Genomic DNA, 27372 nt, shown 5'->3' on the forward strand with positions numbered 1-27372 from the left:
GACATTATGCAGAAATTTCACCAATAAAGAGGTTGAAAGGTGGCCATTTTGTCTGTGATTGTTTCACTATATAAACTCAGCAAAAAAAGAAACATCCCTATTCAGGACTCTGTCTTTCAAAGATAATTCATAAATTGTAAAGGGTTTGAACTGTTTCCCATGCTTGTTCAATGAACCATAAACAATTAATGAACATGCACCTGTGGAATGGTCGTTAAGTCACTAACAGCTTACAGACGGTAAGCAATTAAGGTCACATTTATGAAAACTTCGGACACTAAAGAGGCCTTTCTATTGACTCTGAAAAACACCAAAAGAAAGATGCCCAGGGTCCCTGCTCATCTGCATGAACGTGACTTAGGCATGCTGCAAGGAGGCATGAGGACAGCAGATGTGGCCAGGGCAATAAATTGCAATGTCCGTACTGTGAGACGCCTAAGACAGCGCTACAGGGAGACAGGACGGACAGCTGATTGTCATTGCAGTGGCAGATCACGTGTAACAACACCTGTACAGGATCGGTACATCCGAACATCACACCTGCGGGACAGATACAGGATGGCAACAACAACTGCCCGAGTTACACCAGGATTGCACAATCCCTCCATCAGTGCTCAGACTGTCCGCAATAGGCTGAGAGAGGCTGGACAGGGCTTGTAGGCCTGTTGTAAGGCAGGTTCTCACCAGAAATCACCGGCAACAACGTCGCCTATGGGTACAAACCCACCATCGCTAGACCAGACAGGACTGGCAAAAAGTGCTCTTCACTGACGAGTTGCGGTTTTGTCTCACAAGGGGTGAGGATTGGATTTGCGTATATCGTCGAAGAAATGAGCATTACACCGAGGCCTGTACTCTGGAGAGGGATCAATTTGGAGGTGGAGGGTTCGTCATGGTCTGGGGCGGTGTGTCACAGCATCATCGGACTGAGCTTGTTGTCATTGCAGGCAATCTCAACGCTCTGCGTTACAGGGAAGACATCCTTTCCCCTCATGTGGTACCCTTCCTGCAGGCTCATCCTGACATGACCCTCCAGCATGACAATGCCACCAGCCATACTGCTCGTTCTGTGCATGATTTCCTGCAAGACAGGAATGTCGGTGTTCTGCCATGGCCAGCGAAGAGCCCTGATCTCAATCCCATTGAGCACATCTGGGACCTGTTGGATCAGAGGGCGAGGACTAGTGCCATTCCCCCCCAGAAATGTCTGGGAACTTGCAGGTGCCTTGTTGGAACAGTGGGGTAACATCTCCCAGCAAGAACTGTCAAATCTGGTGCAGTCCATGAGGAGAAGATGCACTGCAGTACTTAATGCAGCTGGTGGCCACACCAGATACTGACTGTTACTTTTGACACTGACCTTTGTGGCAGTCCATCATATAGCTTAAGCCCTGTTTGTTAGTATTCTGAAGTAGTTGTTTGTATTGAATGGAGTTCAGCTGAATTGATATATTAAGATATATTAATTTCATTGATTGTGACCTCTAGGCCTACTACACAGTAAGCTATCCAACAATGATTTTCCCAAAAAATTTAATTGGAAGAGAAAAGGTTACAAAAACTCAGAAAAAGGCACAAATATGCAGTCATGATTACACATTTAGTATAACTGATTTACACTGTGGACTGGGACTTGAGCAAAGCCCCTCGATGTCGCGGAAGCCATCGTCTATGATCTAATCCATGCACTCACGGCAGGAGTGGTGATCACAGGGATGCGATCACAACGCTGAGGAATAGCCCACCACGTAACTGAAAATAATAATATATTTTGTTTACAGTGCAATGCATAGTCCTAATCATCATCACGACATCACCATCACATTCTTAATCCATAATCCTAATTATCCCCACCTCCCCCACCACCATCATCATCATTATCATCATCAACAACTTCATCATCATCGTAAAAAAGGTATTTCAACCAATCAGCATGCCCAAATGGACATTAGAGACTCCTCCGACTCCAGGTCAGTGTTATCATTTAGAAGTGCTGTCCCACAATGTAAATTATGGCTATATAATCATCATCATCAACATAATATCTTAATAAACATTTATTGTAAATTTAAATGGAAAGTTTATTGAAGACAGACCTAATTCAAATTCGATTTAGGCTAAGCAGTTGACCTATTTGAAATGCAATTTAGGCCTACCTGGAAACAAGGGAAGATAGAAAACATTTATCTCCAAAATCTCTGCAGTCCCTTCCCAGGGCCATAGCCAGGGTCTGAGTTTTAGTGAGGTCTGTGAGGTGTGGAGACATTATTGCAGTTTTAAAGCTAATTTCCTGCAATTCTACACGTTTTGCCATGATTTATTAGCCCGGCTGACGCGACTCACGTGGTCAGCGAGGGAGAGCTGACACTGGTCTGGACAGGAGGCCGTTGTGTATGCAGTATTCACACAGAGTTGTACTTATTTCTGGCTAAGCTTTGATTGGTTGTTTCAGTTGAGACCTCACATTGTTTGGATTTGAAAACCCAACAGTTGTATTAGAAGGGGGCGGCCCTCAGTGGCATTCCAAGTGGGTGTATGAGTGAGGAAGACACAGAGGGGCACCAATCAGTATAGAAGCACAGCCCCCTTCATTATCGACGCATCGTGCTGACAATATCAAAAGAGCCTTTCCAGAGTTAGGTATCAGCCGGACTAATGACTTATGCCATGTTAGGGCTCTATTCAGTCCGTAGCGCTGAAGATCCGCTTTATAGCGCAATTGACAATTAAAGGCAATGTTCCCTCAGTTGTGGAGAGCTCAATTGGTCAGCTCAGATGGAAATTACCTTCACATTTTAATGCCGATTTTCTGCGATACTTCTGCGATACTGATTGAATCCAGCCATTAATATGATATCTGAGTCAGTGACTAACAAAAACAATGTGGGCCCTCTGGACGTCAGGGACGTGCCCTTCGTGCCTGGTCGGTAATTTGACCATGATTACTTCAAGTTTAGATAGCTGGCTAGACTAACTATAGTAATTTACCAATCAAAAATGTTTTACCTGATATGGGCTAATTGAGTGACTGTCAGCGAGTGACATATAACAAGAGGAAAACTGCTGATGCACAACTAAATTTTGAAATTGCACCTTGTGTATTTTACTATAACTCTCAACAGCAAGTTGAGAGTTATAGTATTTTTCAAATTTTTATCCAGAGGTCCAGACCTCCATGTCATTATATGTAGCTAGGACCTTGGCCACATAAGGGTTTAGCCCTGACCTCAACAGAGAAAACCTTGCCAAGGCAAACCTGCTACCCTGTCTGCTTTTCCAGCACATTGTGTACTTCGAGGAGGTTTAAGACATGTTTCAGAAGTTCTTGGCTGGTTTCCTTTACAAGCAATGCTTTCCTCCTCGCAACGTTGGCCTGGCCTCTCAATACATTGGTGTCCAGCACAGTCAGACTCTAGCTCTAAGGCTTCTGGCTGCTAGGTTGGCCAAAAAGTCAAATGGATATAAAGCATACCTACTGATCACACACTGGTTGAACCTATGTTGTGTCGAGATTCAAGTTTTAATGTCAGGCGCACGAGTACAGTGAACTGTCTTCCTTGCGAGCTGTAAACCCAACAATGCCGTGATCAATATAAATGACTGCATTGGTTCAACGTAATTTCAATTGAATTACGTTGAACCAACGTGGAATAGATGTTGAATTGATGTCTGTGCCCAGTTGGAGGGCCAGGTCTTTATTTGGTTAGTAACCTGTACAGCTAAAGCCCAAGAGAACCAAACTGGATAATGATCATACCAAAGATACATATGCAGATTGTGTTATTCATCAATGTTCAACATGACTCTGTTGGCAATCAAATATCCTTTTGTCCTGTGTTTTATTTCAGATAATAAAATAAGACTTTATTTAGTTTAGATAGAACACTGGGTTTTGCCAAAACATTTAGCAAACAAGTTTTCAAGATATTGTATTATAAAAATCACATCTATTTAACATTTCAAGGCACACATGGTAGCAATTGGTTAAGATGAACAATTAACAATGAGTGACCTTACAATCCATTGTAATTAAATGGCTCAACTGAGGTCTTTCAGTTGTTAAATTTCACCCCTAGACAATCTTTATATTGTACAGTATATTCAAAATACAGGGACATTTTAATAAGGAAGATTATTGTTTGTCTAAAAGACATTATGTGTAACAGTAACAACCACAAGGCCTTTTGAGTTTAACACTTTAATTATTTCATTTCCCCAAGTGTAATTGGTTCTTGAAAACAGCCTAAAACTGTGTCCATAAACTGAGCAAACTGAGCAGTCCAATTCCAAAATGACTTGACATCAGGTGAAAAATGGTCCCACTGAATCTATTTCTATTTTCTTACTTAGGCGAAGCAATTTCCTCACAGAAGGTTCCAAGACCACTTGAGGATAATTTCCTAATATAATGACAATCAGTTCACGGAGCTGTCCTGCTGTAAACTCACCAATGTGTTGAGGGAAACATGGCCCCATAGCAAACAAAAGGAAGTGACCTCATTGCAAAATACTTGGTCCTGACTCCCTACAGTCTCTCTGGCTATTTGTCAATAGCTGTATTAGTCCTCCCTTACTCCCTTTGTGCTTTTCTAAGGGCAATACTTTATTCAGGCATCTCTCTACACTGTAGACTCCAATTATGATAAATGTTCCCATTCACATGCCTAGATCACAAAGCAACAGAACTGGTCTCAAAGGTGCCTTGTGGTGTAACTCCATTATGGCAGTGATAGTAGGTGACAAATGTTGATGGGGGAAATACATTCACACAGCACACCACTATCACATAGTGTTAGAGTCAAGACTTACACTTCAGGGGCCTATTCAGAGGGATGTAACGTTACAGAGCGTTCAGATAGAAACGTATCGTGTAGAACAGATATGATTGTCTTTCAGGTAGAATAGGAAATTGTGTACGCTCTAATCATTCTATTTCTATCTGCAACGTTCAGAACATTTCACATCACCTCCACACACTTCCACATCACTGAATACACACCATGTGTATGTGTATGTGACAAATAAAATTTGATTTGATTTGATTTGATTTGATTTGACACCAGATCGAAGTAGCACGGCATGTGTGACCTGCCTGTATGCACAGCATGAGTAACACCCCTCATGGGAATCGTAAAGTCTCCCTCAGGGAACTGACCCACCCAGAGGTCTGATTCTAAGTCTGTCTTTGGCGGGTGTGGACCACAGTGTACCCCCTGATTCCATAGCACCATAGTTCTATATAGTATGTCCATTCAGTGGTCCCGTAGTACTGGGCGTTAGTAGTAGTGCACCCGACCTATAGTGCCTGTTCCTGAACCCAGGATATCAGGCTGCCCATTCCTCCAGATCTCCCGTATGATTCGCTCCCTCTCCTCCAATCGCTGCGCCCGCTCCAGTTCCTCGGCTGACGTGAACACGTTAACGCTCAGTGTCCCGTCCGATTGGCTGTGGTTTTGGTGGTTGCCAATGGGAATCTCTGTGGTGGGCAGGGGGGCGGGTGCTTCGACGTCACCCTCCTCTTCCTCATCCTCGCTATCTTCATCACATTCGTCCTCACTGAAATCCTTTAAGTGTTTCTTCTCGGGCGTGGAGGCCGGTATGTTGGTGCGGGGCTTGCAGGAGATACGGATGACCAGGAGGCAGAGGGTGAGGACCAGGCCGAAACAAACCCCGATTACAAAGTACAGCCCAAAGCTCTCCGGGTTCTCTACAGGACAGAAAAAGATCATTGGTAAATTCACCTAGGATTAAAAAAACACCACAATATGTCAAAAAGTAATTGTGCTAGTAGCCTAAATCAATATTGTTATGTATGACTGGCACATTGGCAATTTTGTTTCATTGATTCATTTTGTGGTACTTTAAAAGCAATGTGACAACTGCTGTTGTTAAAGTGATTGATTGATTGATTGACTGACCTTTGATGTGTGCGTAGGCAGCTATGCTGTTGCTGAGGAGGTCCATCTCTTTCCTCTTTGCATCCATGCTGACGATATGTCCAGTAGACCTTTCTTACACCTAATACAAATAAACACAACACACTGCATCAGAATTCCTTGCGATCTCAACTACTATGCCATGCATGCAATGCCAAGTACTGTCTGCATTAATGTATGCATGAATTCAGTTATTCCCACCATGTATCACAGATACTTCCACACACCCTCAAACAAACTGACACAATGAGGTTTGGCCAAAAGACACATGCTACCCTCATGCACCCCACAGCTACCCTCATGCTACCCTCATGCACCCCACAGCTACCCTCATGCTACCCTCATGCACCCCACAGCTACCCTCGTGCTACCCTCATGCAGCCCACACCTACTCTCATGCTACCCTCATGTTCCCCACAGCTACCCTCATGCACCCCACAGCTACCCTCATGTTACCCTCACGCACCCCACCGAAACACTTCTGCTACCACAAACCCCCATAATTACCCTCCCCTTTACAATGTATTTAAAGTGTTTTACGAATGCCTCTAGTGCCACACTAGATGTTTTCTCGTTTGCTATCGCGCCAAACACACTGACCACAGCATTTCTCCATAGTAACATTCAAGTGACATTTTCTCAAAATTGGGGTTACAAGTTGATCAACTTTCAAAGCAGAATTACTTTCACATTGTTCCTCAACTGTAGTGTATGATATACCATTTTCTAGCTCTGAGTCTACTTTTATCCAACGTAAAAAAACACAATTTCAAATTTTGCTACACTGGACCGAATCGAGCCGGTCGGTCACACATGTCCAGCTGTGGCAAACAAATGCTCCACTGTTTCGTCCTCAAATACCAACAGCGCAAACTGGGATCATGACGCATTTGGCACATGGTTCTGCCTGTGAGCTGGGACAGGCCTCTACAGTGAGGGGCCAGGGGTCAACTCTCTCCTCAGAAGCCAATGAACAGCACTTCCTCCAATGAGCCTCCCGGATCAATAGGAGCACGGCCCAAGGACCTCTGTGTTGTTTTTACAGTACCTGGGTTGTTCACCCTTTTAATTTTCCCGACTGACACAAATGGGTGAAGACCTGGAGGACCTGTGTTGCTGTTGTTTAAATATCTATTTTAGTCACACTTTGACTGTCCCTGACTGAAATAGAGTCACTGGGTTTTCCTTTCTTGATCTTGTTCTGAAGGCAGCTCTGCATGGAGAGCAGAACCAAATGTGAATGATTACGTTTAGGCAAGTCATTTGATTGGTTTAAGTTTTGGCCACTGGGCTTATCGCTGGTGACGCTTTCTGGTCGTCTGAGTCTTTTCCTTAGCATTTCCTGTCGCTCTGTTTGGCTCCATTGTGTTCCTGCAGGCCCTCGCTGTCCCGGTCATTACTCCCTCGCCTCAGGCTCCCCAGGAAGTCTCAAATTTCCCTCACAGAGAACCTTGCGGCGCCACGCCTCACCACGCAACAACAGTACAACGCCTGGTCCTGCTTCTTTTCCTATGTGGTCAATTACATAGGCTAGGCTATTACAGCGAGCCCCCCTGCGCTTTTGAGAGAGCAAACGAGAGAGAGAGAGAGAGAGAGAGAGAGAGAGAGAGAGAGAACCTGTTTCCAATCGAAGTGAGAGGCTGTGTGGATTCTCCCATATGGAACACTCTATCCAAAGGGTCATGTGGCTCCTGCTGGGTCTCTCCCGCATTTCCTGTGCAACCCCCTCTCTTCACCCTCAACCCTTGTCATAGCCCTTTCCTGCTGACTCTGCCCTTTTCTCGTCCGCTCCACTATGCCACCATCACATGGTACATGCAAGGCACATGGCACAGGAAAACCAAGACGTGATAGATAGCGACACAGGGGCCCAGCCAATACGAGTATCCCTGAACCTTTTGATGTGTTAGCACGTTAGCATTAGCCTCCGATCCCTTTCATTCTACACGTGTTCTGTGTTATGGCTCCCAGGGGAACAAACATGTTGTTCAAGTATGAAAAGATGGCTGACTCTAGCACAGTCACATACAGTACTAAACCGTGGAATTGCTCACAACAAGCTAAGTCATAGCACATGGCCTACAGATCATTGACATCAAAAATGGCACAGTCCACCTGTTTTTGTTTTATGTCACCTCAATTCTACGCTAATGTGAATCTCAAGGATATTATGCTGTTGTTATCACCCCCATTTGTTGATACAAAAATGCAACAAAAACATGGGTCAACCATATGCATTGCAGCTGTTCATAGCACATGCCTGACTCTTTATAAAAAAAAAAGCACAATACTCTTTCTGTTGCTCTAAGATATAAAGTTAGGCAAATCATTAACCTTACCATAAAATGAAGCTGTAGAGGTAACTCTTTAGTCCCAGCTCATGGTGGAAGTGGAGAGGTTTGCTGAATGATTGAGCCTCTCTCTCTCTCTCTCTGGATCTATGCCCGTGCCCTTCGCTCCTCAGGCCGAACAGTTCATTTGGCCTCCCTGAGACAAGAGCAAACACACAGACACTCACACAGCCGTCAGCCTACATCAGATCCAAACTCACTGAGGCGTTTGCAATGCAAACAATGACTGGCCTTTTGCTGTTGCCGAGGGATACACAGTCCGGCGGCAGACAAAATGCAGGCTTAGCTTTCAGTAGTACAACCGTTCATATTTGGATACGCAAACGCATATATATTAGAAATATTAAACACCGAAACACTGCACATGTGCGGAGACTACAGAACAATAAATTATGTGCAGGAAGACAGAGAAATTTTGGGGGGGGGGTTTGTCCGTAGTGTTTGTCATCAAACATGACAAAGAGTGAATTCTCTCGAGGTTTTGTCTGTACTCCTAAGCACTGATATGTTTTGAAGTCAAAGCTGCTTACAAGTGATAAATGAAAGCACATAAAATATCTCTGATACAGTCACAGGCTGATGGTTTCCTGGAACAGTTTAACATAGGAACATAAGTCTCTGATACATCAAACCACTGTGAGATCTTCAGAGCACTTTGTCTCCAAGAAGTACAACTCCTCATCTGTACACCCGACAGCCACAGTATATCTCACAGAAAATGAACAGCTCTATACATTTCAGGTGGGGAAAGAGGACCATGAAAAACGCTGCGCTGTACATTTTTCGCAAACCCTTTTTTGTGTTGAGAGGGAAAAGCCCAGTGCCAGCTTAAGTTGGTTTAGCAGGGCCTCTTTGCTTTCCAGTGCAGATTTTGATCTTGCTGACTCTTGCCAGACCCTATGTACACTAATGCTGTGCCCGAGAGAGTGTTCACGGCTAGCAAGGACACAGGGAGCAGTCGCCATGGCAGCATCTCTTCACTCCAGGCCACCGAGTCATATGGTCAGCCTTTTGTTTTGGACCACAGAAGCGGGATCCATCCTGTATGTGGTGTATGTATAGCCAACTACAGTCATCGTAATTGCCAAACACAAAACAGATCTCGGACCAGGTCACCTAAGCCTAATCCTTGCTTAGCTATTTGAAATGATTCTTCATCTAGGCAAAGCAGCCAGTATCCACATAGGATACTGTCTAAAGACCTTTCCAATGCAATATTATGCTTTGGTCTCAAGGGCAATAAAGTGTAAGGCCTGAGTGACTTCACCAGTTCGCCAAGGTCATGGCTAATGATTTGACTGCTAACTGCTCTTTTCTCAGAGTGGAATGCACCAGAACGAAATTCATCAGAACTCAGGCATCTGAGAATGGTGGTTAAAGACAACCGGAGACTCATTTGAAGCCAATCTAAACAATAATTAACCTGAGCCTGTTGTTTTGTTGTGTTTTTGTTTTACAGGGAGGAAGAAATGATGAACAGACGTGCTCTCGACCTCCCTCAGCGCACTATCCCATGACTCAACTTTCAGTCATGTTCCTCAAGTGAATTCATTTTCTATTCATTAGCAGATGTTGCCATGTCCCTTGAATGCTGGAGAGAAAAACACTGTTTACATATGTTTCAGTATTTCTGCAGTTTTTGGGACATTGAATGTGTGCTGAAAATGTTCTGGAATATTACTCCCTTCAAGAGCCTCTAAATGCTGACTGGATCATTTTGCCACTACAAAAAAAAGTTGTCAGAAACAGGTTCTCAAAGGGTTGTTAGTGGTTGTAGAATTCTATATGAAACCAAACTGGGTTCTCCTACACCGACATGCCAAATACCCTTTATGGTACTAGAACCTTTTTTTGGAAATAAACGGAGGTACACTCCAAGCTAATGTTGCGTGAGAAGGCTTCCACTTTCATGGTCTCACTCATAGATTACATCACCTCGCATGTGACCAGATAATGCCTGTCATTCATTCCTAACTGACCTCATAACCTCAGGTCAAACAATTTGAACACACAATCCACTTCCTGTGTCCTTAGTCACTTGGTGGGCATCATCAGTCAATCAATGAGTTCACATTGAAGCCAATCAGTCTTTATTTAAGAGTGTAAGAAAAGTGTATCTTGACACCACGTCAAGATACAAAAACAATGAAAAGTTCATCCAAGTCTCAAATAACTGTAAGGCCTAAGCACAAATTGTGCTGAGACTGACGCCAATGTAAACAACATGTGGTGTTGTGAGGCCTGGGAAGAGTTCATTCTCTATTTCTGACTAACAGATGTTTACTTTGGTTGGGAGGAAAGAGGAACCAAATTAAGGAAAACCCTGTCCGTTACGTTGTGTGATATTTTTGTTCTTATCAACTTGGAGAAGAGCACAATAGCTTTTCCTTTCCTACCGAGTTTCCTCCCGTACATCTGGTTGTACTGTCAGTCCGGAACCCAGTCCAGACAAACACCCTCATCTCCCACTCCTTAAATTTGACAAACAACAAAACAGCAGCCCCGCCACTTGGTTTGTTATAAACCTGGGTCAAAGAAATGTAAACAATTCTAATTCATAGATGGAGGTATGGATACAATATCTGACTGTCCATGAAGTCAACATAATAGTTTTAAAGTGGGCCTTTAAAGTGAAGGATAACATTGTCTGATTGTCTGAGCTTTGTCTGATTGTCTGAGCTAATCACACTGTTACTGTCTCTGTGGGGAGAAGCTGATTATGCCATCTCACTAGATAAAGGTACTTCCTAAATTATTGACTAGCCACATAGTGACAGGGACCAACCTCAGAAGCAAGAGTTTTAGCTCCTATTACCAAACAGAAGCACTTTTGTAAACTATAAATCATTCATAAAGTATCTAACCATAGTACTCCTCTGTCACATCTGAGAAATCACATTAACAGCCCCTGAGTAGGAATTTATCCAGGGAGTGTAGCCATAATTGAATTACAATGAGAAAATACATTACAAACAACTCATCCCACTAGGGAGCGAGTACGCCTGTTTCCTCACCATAATGACACACTTTGAACCACAGAGCGAAAGGGACATTTTCGATTCCTAGAATGTATGTGCAGCCACAATAGTTCCCTGGCATAATGGATGGTCTTTCTGTGGTTTGCCTGGCATAGGTCTTCAGTGAGTTGAAAAAGCCCAGATTTGAATTTAATCCCATTTTGTTGTTTTTATGCACATATATAGCCTAGTCCAACAGCTCTGGCATGGGAGATCAGAGACACACTGTAACTGGTGTCACTTTGAGTTTGAGTGTAAAATGAGGACAATTTTATAGCATTCATCAACTTTGCCCCTGACAAAGTTCATTAAAAAGTTCCTTGTTTCTTATATTTTTGTTTCAGCTACTGAGAGAGAAAATATGTCTGGGATTAATGATCCATGGGATCAAATGGACCACTGAGGAGTAATTTATTCATTGTTTTGAGCACATGGAGGCAGTTCTGAGCTCAATATATTCCACTTGACTTTTGCAACTTGAATAAATACTGTAAGCTGCAATTGAACAGCCTGTAGAGCTAGTGCTAGTGCTTTGATTTACTAAGTTTCCATTTTTCTCAGAAAGCCATGATGTGAGATTCTGTAATTAGCAGAAAAGCAGGTTAATGGCTGTTCCCTAGAATGCTCATAAACTGTTGTATCACAAAAGTATCTACTGGACGTTTTTTTCCATACCTTTCCTATTTGAACAGCTTTCAGTAAAATAGTTTACCATGTGGCCTCAATCACGCCAGCGTATGGTCTCCCAGGCATTCTCTATACCTAAACCCAGCCAACCAAGATCACCTGACCACCAACCAAGGCAGGACAGCATCCAAGTCCAGAAAAGCCTGATGTAACTTTTCACTAGATGGGATACAGCTTTTGTCAAATTGTATTCTTTGTGAGACGTTAGGAGAACTTACGCAGAAGGTTAGGAGAAGAGGTTAGGAAAAGAGTTAGCGTTAGCTAAAAAAGCTGTATCCCTTCTATCCCTGACTCTCTCCCTGAGACAGACAGGCAGAGGTGCATGCGGTAACGTTCCAACCGATAAAAACAGACACTTTTCCTAAGAGCTAGGGCTCTGTTCGTGCCGGTGCCTGCAACAGCATTCAGAGGGTAGGCATCTGGGGAAGGCGTTTTCTGTTCAGTGCGGCTGGTCTTCCTTGACGGCCATGTTGGGTTGTAAGGGCATTTAGGAGAAAAGAGAGTGTCTTCCATTTTTGTTTTCTCTTGACATGGGATCTTGGGGATCAAGCTGTGCTAAGTGTTGGTGCTGTTTTCCATTGCACCGTGCCCTGGCCATGGGCTTGTACTGTGGGGGGGATTATTTCAGTTCGAGCCCAGTCAGACATGTGTTTGCCATCAGGCTCAGTAACACTGAGCACAAGGTAGAGCTGACCCCAAAGATGGCTGCCAGCTGAGAGTATGGGGAGCTCCACAGAGCTGAAACTCAAATGTTTTTTCTCTGAACAGCGAGCAGGATTGCCACCCAGTGAAGGTGGTTTCCAAACAGTAGCCTTGGATTAACTTTAAACTGCCCGCTTGGCACAAACTGGGAGAATCAACCTTTTTTTTTTTTTTTTTTTCACCAAACTTTTAACCAAAATGCACTTACATGGCTCAAAGATTGTGTTGATTTCATTTTCAATTCACGCTCATTGACAACGCAATTAAATATAATTCAAAACTAGACATTGTACCGACATTTGTGCACAGTGGGTGGACATATTTGAGTTACACATCATTCTCCATTACACACTTTTGCCACTTACTGCCTTGCTGACAGCCAGCCAGTTTTGATAAGTTGTTGAACTTGACTTTAGATTCAATTAACAACAGCTTTTTAGAACTTTCAGAACTTTCAGAACTTTCAGAACTTTCTTCTCAGTCAAGGCATTACTAAACATTCTGATCTATTTCACAGGGCAGGTACTCAATAAGGAGGTTGTTTTGGTTTCTTTATGTCATACTTCTCCACGTGAGGCCATGATTTCATTTAAATGGAGAGTGGCAACTTCAACTCCACTCCAACTTGGTTCAGCAGAGAAGCCTGTATGCTTTGCAGTACGTATGTCACTGCAACCCCGTGACAAACCGAAGCAGGTATTTTAGTGACATAAGAAATGATCTAGAGAGCAATCTCTTTACCCCATGAGGATGGGGCTGGTGGGGGTATAGGGGGGTAATAGAGATACGGGCCCATGGGGGTGGGGGTTAATAGTGGCCAGATGTGGGGTCTTAGGGGTTTGATGGTAGACAGAGACAAAGTGCTGCTTTCATATGGAAATCCAGAAGAGGAAACACATGCTCTATCTTCATATCGACTTATGTGTTCCATCTCTGTCCAGTACTGTGCATACGGAGCCCAGGACATTGATGCTCAGAATTGGAACTTAATGTGTGTGTGTGTGTGTGTGTGTGTGTGTGTGTGTGTGTGTGTGTGTGTGTGTGTGTGTGTGTGTGTGTGTGTGTGTGTGTGTGTGTGTGTGTGTGTGTGTGTGTGTGTGTGTGTGTGTGTGTGTGTGTGTGTGTGAGAGTGTCTGTCTGTGCATACCACCATATGTGTTTTCATTTTTGCCCCCTCGCATGCACCCCAGGTGATCCCCAGCCTCGAGCTCCAAAAATGGAGTTGTGTACTCTGATCGATCTGGGCCAGCATGCAACAGCCGACCACAACCACACACTGTATTCTTAACACAGGACTTGTGATAACCCTATGACACAAAACGTGTTAGCCCTTTCCATGGGTGGCTGGGCAGAGATAACTCTCCTGTCCACAAACATGTAGACATAAATGAAGCCTAGTCTTCTGTGAAAGTGACCCGTGGTGTCATTTTTAGTCTGTATGGTATGTATTCTTTAGTTCGTCAGAGTACAGTTTTGTCGGAGCTGGACAGACCAGCTGGTGTAGACCGTGAATATTTGATAACCGACCTTAAACTATGATTCAATTATAAGATTAAGCTTCTGAGTCCAGTTTATCTTATTTAATGTGTAATCAACTAGAGACACTTTACAAACGTCACTGTACCCGTTTCTGTGTGCTTAACCCTGTCATCTTCTTTTTTTAAATTCTTTCTTCACCATATGGTTTCTGTCTTCCCCCAAATTCCCATGTAAAGTTTAAACAAATTCAACCTTAAATCCAGGGCTTATTTATGTTCTTGGACATTCACGTGTGTGTACAGAGCGAGAGAGAGAGAGAGAGGCTTAGGCAAACCCTAGTGGATTTAGCACGTCAAACATCCCCCTAAGTCTAAGGAGACCAGGGAGAAGCCGCCACCAGAAAGAATGGAGCCTTTATGAGACAGCAGTGGTTTTAGTAGGAGTCTTGCTAAACACAGCATCAGAGATGAATCCCTCATCAGCCTATAATTTGTCAATGGCGAATGTGAATCGAATACAGTCTTGTTGGCTTTACATCTGATTAGACGAGGCAGTTCATAGCTTCTGCGTCTCCTTCAAAACCGGTTTACAACATCTAATGGCTAGTGGTCTACAAAATATAATATACTGTACGCCCCACTTTGTTTAGATGGCATGCCTCAAACTCTCTCTCATGTTACACAACAAACCAATCATTATACCAACACAAATGGGAGAGTAATGTTTCACTCACCCTAAGAAATTGTCAGATGTGAGTCGCTCTATCAGTGTCTGCTAGGAGAGAATAGCAATACCAAGGCAACGGCTTAAATAGCGATGCCAAGGCCTCATTAAAGGATGGTAGTGGTAACGAAGCAAATACACCACTCGTAAAATACACCCCTCGTCTTGGTCCTGGGCCACGTGTGTCCGTGAAAGCACTCCGAAACACCGTTGTCTCCTGTGCAGTAGAGGGCCAGGCAAATGGATTAGAGTTTAGACAAGCTTTTCAAGTCAAAGATTGACTTGTGACTCCTTAGAGGCCACAGATAAAGCAAAAACCCCAGTGATAAAACATGGGGCAGTGAGATTGAGGAGAACAAGAGGATGGAGGGGAACATAGCTGGGAGAGGTCAGATACAAGTCAACTGTCCCAAAACACGCCTAGGGGTTATAGGCATTCACACTTATCCTCTGTTATCTGTCACTTTATCAGATTGACACAGGGAAGCACAGCAAACAGCCTGCCCACTTAGATATGCTAATTAGAGGGGACCTCTGAGAATGGCTATCTCCTACTGATAAGAGGAGCTGACCACAGCACTCCAGTAGAGACGGTCTGTGCATGTGTATGTGTGTGAGACAAAACCATTATCCCCCCCCACACACACACACATACGTATGCACACACACAGGACCCCTATATGTTGACGAAACGGTGGGCTGCACATTAGTGATGCGTGAGGATCTAACCTCGGTTCCCCCTGATCGTATTACGCTGTTGATGCGGCCCTCAACCAAAATACAGGATGTTTTGTATTTATTGTGGTCGAAAGTGCAGTCATTTATCACCGCAAGGTTAGCCACTGTGCAGCTAGCCGCATCAGCCCTGCTCTCTGGCACCGATCCATCAGAAACGTGTTGTAACCACACACACTTCACACTGTAGCTCTTATTGAGACGCTCAAAAGATGAGCATTGCTTCTCTTGAGGACACTCCAACAAGAACAGTATACCCCCTATAAATGAGCTTGAATCACGTAAAGATATGAATATAGCTACTGAAGGAAGGAAACAAGGTACAACACACAGCGCTGGAACCTATAGCTGTGTGTTCTATTGAGTGTACGGACTGAAAGGGAACCTCTAGTCATCATTAGAGTTTTAAAGTGTTTTTAAAGTGTTCGCAAACTCGAGTTCTGAAGGAACATAAACTGCAAAACATGAAACAGCAGGCACTCATTGAAACTCCACTGTACCTAGACACACACCGCACGTCGCACCCCCATAAAAAAATCAATCAGTTTAAGATAGAGATATCAGCATCTGCCTGTGTCGCACTTCCACATCTGCCTGTGAAAGGTGAAAGAGCTAGAGCTGTGTTTGTCATACCATGAGGCATCACGAAAATCTATCTTCCCAAACTATTATGAACCCTCTATGGAAAGATGAGACTTTCACGAAACCGATGGTGTTGTCCTTTTTGCTCTACGACCCCAATAAGCGTCTTGGGACTTGTCTGAAGTCCGTACAGCCGATCTGTAGAGTCCTAACAGTTTGGGCAGTTGACAAAGTTGAAAAAATGTATGGAAGTATTTATATATATATATATATGAAGACTGTTAAGTGCCAAAAATAAGGGTTTAAATACATGAGAAAAAATGTACTTCTTGATCTTTCTTGTATCTCTCAGGAGTGTCACGCCTGCTCCGCTCTTCCTCCCCCTCCCCCAGCCAGCTTGCCCAGCGCCTATGTCTCGGCCGGTTCACCCAGGTGGGACATCGGGTGGTGCCCTAGAGGGGGGGGGGGGGGGGGGTCCTGTCACGCCTGCTCCCGCTCTTCCTCCCTCTGGCGCTCGAGGGCGCCAGACTCCCCAACATTACGCACTCAAGTCACCTTCAGTACGCTCACCTACCTTTCCCCGTCACGTTCATCCACGCTCATTGGACTCACATGGACTCAATTACTTATGTGATTTCCTTCCCTATATCTGTCTGTTTCCCTGCTTCGGGATTGTTTGTCATATGTCCTTGTTGTCCCGTGTGCTGAAGCTGTTCCTGTCGTGTTCTATGTCCGATCCTGAATAAATGTTTGACTCCCTTTACCTGCTTCTCCTGTACGGCGTCGATCCTCACAACGGCGCCGATCCTCACAAGGAGAGGCATTTCAGAACAAACTTCCTTTTGATATTTTTGGTGGGCTATCTGTTGTTCCATGTGTTTGTATAGGCTAATAGCAGGACAGCCCAATATCATTTTTCATACCTATTTTATTTTTTTACATATTTTGGGGGGATACTTCAAGAGGTCTTAAAATGATGAATCAAATAACAAAATGATCCTTGTTATGAACTTCTTAAAAAATTCCATATAGCTTAGTAGAACCCCCTCCCCCGGCTTAGGCAGGGCTTAGACTCTTATGGCTTTTAAGGGAAAAGCAAAAATGTACAGCCTTTACATTGTAAATGCAGTGATATAAATACCTCGTTGAGGTTCATATGTTATTATACATACACAGACTGAGGTTGTCACACTTACCAAGTATGTAGTGCTGTCAAGGTGTCTTCTTAGGAAAGTTAATTCCTGTCAAGATAAGGTAAGGCTCAATGCTAGCCTCAGTGAAAACAGTATACTTCTCGCCTCCAGGTTGGGAAAATCAACACAACAAGCAATCCTGACTGAATCTTGACGATTCTCTGTGACTACTGCTGTTCTCCAGTCCTGGATCATGTAGAGAAGCCTATAGGGAAGAGGTGGTAACTTCCTCTGAATAACAGACTTTCCCTCTCCCTCACAGTCTCCATTCTCTCTGCCAGCAGCAGGAATAGCTGTCATACAATCCCTCTAGGAGAGAGAGAAAAAAGGAGGAACGAGGAACTGCCAAAAATGAGCAGGGTTTGGGAAAGAGGGAGGGAGGAAGGGAGTATTGGGAGGGGAGTTATTCCCCCTCGTCCCCTCTGTTAAGATGATGAGCAGGAAAAGCACAACCCCTCGACAATTTGATTTTCCACACCGAGTACAGAATGACAGCAAACACAAACAAAAACAAAACACGAGTCATGACAATGAAGGATTGTTGTTTACCTTTGGAGCCATTAAAAATAACTGTATATCTGAAACAAAATTGTACTGTATTGCAGCTTAAGCCGTTTATATGTAAAGATGAATTGGAAAGTGGAACATTTGGGGGGTAGGAAGGACATGTAATCTGAATATTAGGACAACCTCCTCACTGAAAGCTAATTGCTAACAGTTGTGAGCCACACTCAGAAACATATGCCTATCAATATGATTTTAAAATCCATTATAGAGAAGACAAGGAAGATTGAAGAGGTTTGACTGCATAGTAGGAGATACCTATCTTGTAACTATCCTTGCTGAATAACACAATAACACAAAACCACAAAGCCATGTAAGTATCCATACTCTTTTGAACACTTTTGAAAAAATAGCCTACTTTTCAGGCTTAGCACTTGGCCCTGACAGCATGACATGGACATAAGTCCTACATTACAGACAGCACACACAGGTCTTGTTTTGTAACCCAGACTTACTAGCAGGGAGGAAACCCCCAACCAACTTAAGAGAGTGAGCAGTAAATACACTGGGCCACCAAGCAAAGCCTTGACCAGATTTAATTAAAGCCAGACGGAGTGGGTGGGCATGGAGATACAGTATTTCCTATCAACATGGACCGGGTCTCCATGGGAATCCAGGGAGGGGAAGACTTCTCTACAAAGTGCTGTGAAATCAATATTGAAAAGCTGCATTAGAAAGTGCTTCATCAAGTTTCCTTATTTCTCAATGGGGTCAATGTCGGCGCAAAGCTGTTATTTTGATACACCTGCTGAGGTGGAAAGAGAAAGAAACGTGGTATTGGGATACATCCCAAATAGCACCCTATTCCCAATGTTGTGCACTATGGGCCCAGGTCAAAAGTAGTGCACTATAAAGGGATTAGGGTGCCAATTGGAATCCCGTCTTGGTTTCTGTCCACATATTTTACTCATTAACCCACGCTCACTAGAGAGCAGAACTTACCAACCCATGATGGGACACAAGCTCTTTGGATGCGCTGAAGGTGGATTCAGTTCAATTGGACTTCATCATGGAGTGGAGATGGGTAACAACTGCGCATGTGCGCTCTCAGGGGAATCCCTGCCACGTAGAAACTGCATGTTATGCCCTTATTCACAGATGCATGTTTTTTTAGGCAGAGAAGTGGAGACAGTGTTACACATTAGTTATACAAATTAAAACAGCCTACAAATACTGTATGTCTGGTGACAAAATACTCGCTACGGGAGGGGCACCGATGATGTTGTTGAATCGTATTTATATGAGCCTGAGGCAAATTGAGCTTCAGATGGTCGCTGCCGCTCTAGCCACCAAAGCCGCAGCAGTAGCTGAACCAAAGCCCTAACCCATCCCCAGGATCAACACAGACTGGTGGTGCAGTTGTGGCAATTGTGCTCCAATGGCACGAATGAAGAATGTTTCCGCTACAGAGAATTTGCATACGTGATGACAATTCCTACAGAAATAGAGGAACGTAAGGATGATGAGGAGAGGTAAGGTTGCTTTTGCGACCACAGGGATTTGGCTGCCCACATAAACTCTTGTGTCCTGGAAACAATTGTCCGTGTTCCAAAAATGAATTGGTGACGCAACCCTGTTCCAGCTGGGCAAAACGGACAGTTATTTAATGAATAAGTAGCTAAACTTTACATCATTGAATGATTGCTTATAAATCTCTATGAGCAGGACCATTAGTGGGCTTATGTTTTCACATTTGCCCAAAACACAATATAGCCTATGTTTATTTATCACAATGGTTTTAGGATAATCTATTCTGCAATGTAAGGTGACATAATATCTATTGTCTCTCACCCCCTGTCATAAATACATAGGACACATATGCTAACCTGTAGAGCACCTTTGCATTTTGGCACTGCGCCAGATCCAGTCCATGGAAATAAAGCAGCAATGGTCGTATCTATTAGTATCCTTCGGTTTTCTTTCTCTATCATTTCAAATGACATATCTAAATCATATGCATTGTCGCTGAAGTGCTTACTACGCACACACAGCGATGCAAGGTTTGGCTGTGGGGGTATTTACATATTGTTTCGGAAAACAGTGAAATGGTACCTTCTTCCCTTGATTTCCTGTATAAAGTGCAGCCAGGGACCGAACACTAGCTTGCTCTTGCTGCCATCTCTGTTTCCAATTTGTGTAACTGACTTTACCTGCGATATGCCTAACTCCATCAACTTTTGCACAAGCTCCTTCTCCTCTCCCAAAAACTTGAATCAATCAATCAAATGGTGGCTAGGGAAAACTCCCTAGAACGCTTTAAAAAAACGATGAATTTGTTCACAGTTCGTGGATATCAGAATCATGAATTCACTGGCAATGGATCAGAGAAAGGGCAGCATCCAGCAATGTCACATGTCCTGTTTTTGCTGCTGTTTCAGTACAGCACTACAGGGTGAGAGATGGGGAGAGGGGGAGAGGGCAAACTCCACTGAACTAGTTTCAATGTATGGAATCACTTGTATGGAATCACAGTTTCTGTATTTTGGGTACACTTCTCCTTTAAGGGTTAATAAGGTGCCCAAAGTAAACTGCCTGCTACTCAGGCCCAGAAGCTTGGATAGAAAACACTCTAAAGTTTCTAAAACTGTTAAAATAATGTCTGTGAGTAGAACAGAACTTATTTGGCAGGCGAAACCCCGAGGACAAACCATCAGGTATGTTTTTTTTGAGGTCACTGTGATTTCTATTACTTTTCTATGGGAAACTAGATTTATGAGGCACCTGGTTGCAGTTCCTATGGCTTTCACTAGATGTCAACAGTCTTTAGAAATTGGTTGATGTTTTTCCTTTGAGAAATTAAAAAGTAGTGTTGTTCAGTCTGAGTGTCAAGCCTTGTGGACTCTTTGTTTAGTGCGCATGACCTGGAGCTCACTCCACTTTGATATTATCCATTATTGAACATAGTATATTCCGTCTTAAATTTGATCAATTATTTTAGGATACCCAAAAGTGGATTAGGAAAGTTGTTTGAAATGTTTGGACCAGGTTTACAGGTAACTTATTAGATCATTTGTAGTCATGTTGGGTGAGTTGGAACCGGTGTATTTATGAATCAAATGCGCCAAATAAATTGACATTTTGGGGATATAAAGGAATTTATCAAACAAAATTACCATTTGGGATGTTTCTGGGACATATTGGAGTGCCAACAGAAGAAGATCTTCAAAGGTAAGGCTTGAATTATATTGTTATTTCTGACTTTCGTGTCGCACCTGCTTGGTTGAAATATGATTTTGATGTGTTTGTATGATGGGACGCTGTCCTCAGATAATCGCATGGTTTGCTTTTGTCTTAAAGCCTTTTTGAAATCTGACACGGTGGCTGGATTAACAAGAAGTTAAGTTTTATTTTGTTGTATTGCACTTGTGATTTATGAAATGTAAATATTTTGAATAATTTAGAATTTCGCCCTCGTTAGCGGAACGTCTAGCCGTAACAGGTTTAAGGTAAGGTTTAAGGTTTGGGATAGGGTTCGAACAAAAGACTAAAACCAAATGTCCACCACTGGGACCAAACACACAACTTTCTGATGCAGAGTCATGGGATTACATCCATCCACCACCCCTGTCCACAACATCTTAGCAAAAACCAAGCCTACTTGGAGCCGACAGATAGGGCTGCCGTGCGTCTAGCTCTTAGGAAACTTTGCAGTATTCATTTTTTTGTATGTGTTATTTCTTACATTTTTAGCCCAGACATGTTTTAGTGTTATTACACACAGCTGGGAATACCTTTTGGATATCATAGCGGCAGTAACTCACCAGCTTTATCAGCATTACCACCAGGAATACGACTTTCCTGAATCGGATCCTTTGTTTGTACCCCCTAGGGCAATTGAACTAATTCCAGAGACTGACCCTAAACACCGCCCAAAGGAGAGTCGGAGGAGAGGTACTCAAAGTGGACATCTAGTCCAACTCAGGAGGCGCACACACCATCCACAGCTTTCAACTATATTACTCACTGATGTTCAGTCTCTGGATAATAAAGTTGATGAGCTCAAGGCGAGGATTTCTTTCCAGAGAGACATCAGGAATTGTAACATACTCTGCTTCACGGAAACATGGCCCTTTCGGGATATACTGTTTGAGTCCGTACAGCCAGAAATACATTTCTGTCTGGGAAGAAGAAGGGCGGGGGTGCATGTTTCATGTTTAACTACTAATGGGTTGATTATGAGAAAATACAGGAACTCAAGTCCTTTTGTTCACTCGACCTAGAACACCTCACAATCAAATGTCACCGTATTACCTCCCAGGAGAATTATCTTCGATTATAATCACAGCCATGGATATTCCCCCTCAAGCCGATACCATGACAGTTCTCAAAGAACTTCACTGTGTTTACGAACATATTCAATCTCTCCCTATCTCAGTCTGCTGTCCCCACATGCTTTAAGATGTCCAACATTGTTCCTGTACCCAAGAAAGTAAAGGTAACTGAACTAAATGATCGCCTCATAGCACTCACTTCTGTCATCATGAAGTGCTTTAAGAGACTAGTCAAGGATCATATCACTTTTACCTTACCTGACACCCTAGACCCACTTCAATATGCTTACCGCCCCAATAGATCAACAGACGATGCAATCGCCATCGCACTGCACACTGCCCTATCCCATCTGGACAAGAGGATTATCTACTGTATGTAAGAATGCTGTTCACTGACTATAGCTCACCATTCAACACCATAGTACACTCCAAGCTCATCATTAAGCTCAAGGACCTGGGTCTGATGGGCCACCCCCAGGTGGTGAAGGTAGGAAATAACATCTCCACTTCGCTGATCCTCAACACTAGGGCCCCACAAGGATGCATGCTCAGCCCCTCCTGTACTCCCTGTTCACTCAAGACTGCATGGCCACGAACACCTCCAAATAAATCATCAAGTTTGCAGATGACACAACAGTAGTAGGCCTGATAACCAACACTGATGAGACAGCCTATAGGGAGGTGAGGGCCCTGGGAGTGTGGTGCCAGGAAAATAACCTCTCACCCAACATCAACAAAACAAAGGAGCTGATCGTGGACTTCAGGAAAAAGCAGAGAGAGAACCCCCCTATCCACATCGACGGGTCCGCAGTGGAAAAGGTGGAAAGCTTCAAGTTCCTAGGCGTACACATCACTGACAAACTGAAATGGTCCACCCACACAGACAGTGTGGTGAAGAAGGCACAACAGTGCCTCTACAACCTCAGGAGGCTGAATATTTTTTTTTACAGATGCACAATTGAGAGCATCCTGTCAGGCTCTATCACCACCTAGTACAGCAACTGGACACCTAAAGCACTGTCACAGGAAGGCCAAAAATAAAATCAAGGACAACAACCACCCAAGCCACTGCCCTTTTACCCCTCTATCATTCAGAAGGTGAGGTCAGTACAGGTGCATCAAAGCTGGGACTGAGGGACTGAAAAACAGCTTCTATCTAAAGGCCATCAAGCTATTAAATAGCCATCACTAGCACATTCGAGGCTGCTGCCCTATATAGACTTAAAATCACTGGCCACTTTAGTAATGGAACACTATTCACTTTAATAATGTTTACATATTTTGCATGTCTCATATATGTATATACTGTATTCAATCATATTTTACGGTATCTTAGTCCACGCCACTCTGACATTGCTGCCCCAAATATTTATATATTCTTAATTCCATTCCTTTACTTTATATTTGTGTGTATTTTTGTGAAATTGTTAGATATTACTTGTTAGATATTACTGCACTTTTGGAGCTGGAAACACAAGCACTTTGCTTTACCTGCAATAACATCTGCTAAACACGTGCATGTGACAAATACAGTTTGATTTGATACTTGATGGTAATCGAGGTCACTATTGCCAAATGACTGTATATATGAATGGACAAAGCCATCAATCATGTGACACCATTCATTCCTATGTGAAGGCTCAATAGCACATTGCAAATTAAATCGGTTAAGACGGTGACTCATGGAGACATAACATGTGACATTTTAGCTACTCCAGGAATGACTTTGCAGGCTAGGTCAGTGCTGTCCCCTCTCGTTAAACTTCTTATGGCTGGGGGCAGTAATGAGTAGCTTGGATTAATAAGGTGCCCAGAGGTGCTCAGAGTAAACTGCCTGCTACTCAGTCCCAGTTGCTAATATATGCATAATATTAGTATATTTGGATAGAAAACACTCTGAAGTGTCTTAAACTGTTTGAATGATGTCTGTGAGTATAACAGAACTCATATGGCAGGCAAAACATTGAGAAAAAAATCCAATCAGGAAGTGGGAAATCTGAGGTTGGTCGTTTTTCAACTCATTCCCTATTGAAGATACAGTGGGATATTGGTCATGTTGCAATTCCTACGGCTCCCACTAGATTTCAACAGTCTTTAGAACCTTGTTTGATGTTTCTACTGTGAAGAGGGGGCGAAGGAGAGGGGAAGGAGTCAGAGGTCTGCCAGAATGCCTTGTGACGCTCGTTCACGGGAGAGTGAGCTCTGTTCCAATGCTTTTCTACAGACAAAGGAATTCTCCGGTTGGAACATTATTCAAGATTTATGTAAAAAATATCCTAAAGATTGATTCTATACTTCGTTTGACATGTTTCTATGGACTGTAACGGAACCTTTTGACATTTCGTCTGCTCCTAGTGAGTTTGGATTTGTTTACCAAAGGCGCTAACAAAAGGAGCTATTTGTACATAAATGATGGACATCATTGAACAAAACAAACATTTATTGTGGAACTGGGATTCCTGGGAGTGCATTCTGAAGAAGATCATCAAAGGTAAGTGAATGTTTATAATGTTATTTCTGATTTCTGTTGACTGCACAATATGGATGATATCTTTTTGGCTTGTTTGCGCTCTGAGCGCCGTACTCAGATTATTGCATGGTTTGCTTTTTCCGTAAAGCTTTTTTGAAATCTGACACAGCGGTTGCATTAAGGAGAAGTGAATCTAAAGTTCAATGTATATCACTTTTTTTAACACTATTTTCATCAACATTTATGATTAATATTTCTGTAAATTGATGTGGCTCTCTGCAAAATCTGCAAAATCACTGGATGTTTTTTAAGTAACTCAATTTGAATTCCAACCAGGGTACTGCAGGCTCCATTAGCAACTGAATTATCCTCATAACTTCTCTGTGTGCTATTTTGAAATAATCGGTTCAAGGACATACATTATTGGTACCATGATTGTCTTCGATTTTATAATTTTTTTCCCATGAAGATTGACCATGAAGATGAAAAAGGATTAATTCAGTTTAATGGGGGGTTCTTGTTTTCTGCTAATACCTGAAATGCTGTGGTCGGCCTTGGACTACTGGGGCTTCAACGAGAGGGGGCAGTCACTCTCCCTTGCTTTTGCCCCTAGTGGCTGGTTTTGAAGGAATTTCCCAACGTCCTCAAGACATGGACAGAGGTCCAATTTATAATTCACTCTTCGCTAGAGCCTCCTAGCCCCCTACGTTTGCAATTTGTAACATATCATATGAATTGTTATTCGTAACATATCATATGAAATGGGTGGACATCCACAAATTAATACATACCATATGAAATGTAACATATCATAAAATAGAGGGAGACAGACGTTTACTATGTTACGTCTACCCCTGAGTCCAGGTTGACTATAAATGTTAAGCAGGTTTTGGAAGAACAAAGACTATGAAAGTATAGCCTCTAGCTCAGATGAATCCTCATAGAACAGTGTTTGAGAGAAGGGAATAAGGGTGCGCCCACATGATCCAAAAGATTTCCTTTAAACTCCTTTGTTGATGCTTTGTATTGTGTGGGTGGATGTGTGAATGGTACTGGGGAACACTGGTGATGAAGGTCTGGGCTGCTTTACAGACACATTCACACAAAGACAGAAAACACCTGGCAAACACTGGTGCCAACCTTATACATATTTAAATAATACAGGCTACATATGCTTAGCAAAATGACCCTTATCCCACATGTAAGCACTTGTTACACTTTAACTGTGAACAGAACAGGGCATTAAGATTGACAGGGTTAGCTGTTATGCTAGCTAGCAGTTAGCTTCAAGATGAGGAGCATAGACTGTAATAAACAACGCCATGATTTTTCAACACAGCCACTAACCTGATAATTGACTATGATAATTTCATCAGTCTTCAATGGCCATTGAAAAGCCCAGACAAAAGTGAGACAGTTAAATCCATGGGATGAACACACCTCATACCACTGTAATAGTCATCTGTAGAAGTGCAGTACGCTGGAAATGAATATCATGGGAGAGCTCCTAAAGGGAATTAGCATACTTTGTTTTTAATCAGAAACGGAGTCAATATTTTCAAACTCCAAACACATGTTGCTCAGCCTCGGCTTGAGCTGCGATTGCTTACCTCGACTGACACTGAAATTAAAGAAATCTTAAAAAGTGAACAAGATGGAAGGAATGGAGGGAGGAGAAAGGAAAAAGCATGTACCTTTTCCAATTTACATGTCAGACATGCCAAGATGAAAATAGCATGCCAAGACACAACAAAATGCCTTGGCACCTCACAACCATTCAATTACCTAAAGACGGCTCCCTTGACAAATCTACCGGATTATTGGTCCAGTTTTCCCTGCAGGTAGAGCCCACACCTCCACCCTCCACCCAGTACATAAAAATATGTCTTTGTCTTTTGGCCCCAAAGGCCCCTCGTAAAACTAACTGGAGGCATTAGCCAGGAGACACTTCATGACACACATGGGATTCCATGGCAGTGCCTCCACATTCCTTACGTTTTGTGATCAGGGGACTCCACTTCCCCCTACATCAACTACTCCTATACACACACAACGCAGAACCCACAAAGAACATGCGCACACGCACACACGCACACACACACACAGAATCCACTCTATACCTCTCCACTCCCTGCTGAGCCATTGCTTACCTTGTGATTCTAGAGTTGTGATGACAGCCAGCTCCGTACTCCTTTCCCCTGCCTCTACTGCTAAGTGAGAAGCCTCACAGAATCCTGAATTCCTCTATTACAGCCAGTTCTAACCCCTTGTTAACTGACCATATCGTGGAATATCAGGGACACTGTGGTGTTAACCAGCGATTGGGGTTTTACAGCCCAATATGTTTCCGGGGAGGGACTGCAGCTACGGTGAAATGGGCGCGATCTGTGAAGGTTCTGGCACACCCAGGCAGCATGCAAGGAAGGAGAAAAAGCTACAGTAAGCCTCAGGACTGAAGAAATGGTCTAGTAGGCGAGAAAGGCTAGGTAAGCTGGTACAGGAAATGGCTCAGGGAAGACTGGGGAGGGAGGCCCCTGCACGGCAGTGGGCAGTGGTCCCGTCATGCAGCCCCGGGGCCGAGGGTCGAATATAAGGCCCCTGTGTTCCCCTCTCCTCAGAGGGGGTAACAGAGTTTGAACTGGTGCAAGCCAGGCTCAGAACT

At 43.3% G+C, this 27372-nt stretch overlaps 1 protein-coding gene across 5 annotated transcripts; it reads right to left on the reverse strand.

The window, feature by feature from the left end:
• Positions 1-3666: 3666 nt before the first annotated feature.
• On the reverse strand, positions 3667-27372 carry LOC109910029 (protein eva-1 homolog B-like). 5 transcript variants are annotated; one of them, XM_020509189.2, is made up of 5 exons: positions 17409-17728; positions 14906-15112; positions 8276-8423; positions 5919-6018; positions 3667-5707 (listed from the first exon to the last, which is right to left on the reverse strand). In XM_020509189.2, the coding sequence occupies exons 4-5, from the start codon at positions 5983-5985 to the stop codon at positions 5277-5279; spliced, it is 498 nt and encodes a 165-aa protein (XP_020364778.1). In that variant the 5' UTR covers positions 5986-6018; positions 8276-8423; positions 14906-15112; positions 17409-17728; the 3' UTR covers positions 3667-5276. The 5 variants fall into 5 exon arrangements, with proteins under 5 accessions (XP_020364778.1, XP_020364768.1, XP_020364760.1 ...); XM_020509179.2 differs by lacking the exons at positions 14906-15112; positions 17409-17728 and adding an exon at positions 26861-27372; XM_020509171.2 differs by lacking the exon at positions 14906-15112 and having other exon boundaries at positions 17409-17883.

Source organism: Oncorhynchus kisutch, linkage group LG2, assembly GCF_002021735.2.
Source record: "Oncorhynchus kisutch isolate 150728-3 linkage group LG2, Okis_V2, whole genome shotgun sequence".
Lineage (NCBI taxonomy): Eukaryota > Metazoa > Chordata > Actinopteri > Salmoniformes > Salmonidae > Oncorhynchus > Oncorhynchus kisutch.

Bases quoted from the DNA above. Each gene is read 5' to 3' on its own strand.
- LOC109910029 (XM_020509179.2), bottom strand. From the start codon at position 5,985: ATGGATGCAAAGAGGAAAGAGATGGACCTCCTCAGCAACAGCATAGCT. The intron at 5,708-5,918 runs GTCAGTCAATCA...TCTGTCCTGTAG, and splicing joins TGCCTACGCACACATCAAAG to AGAACCCGGAGAGCTTTGGG.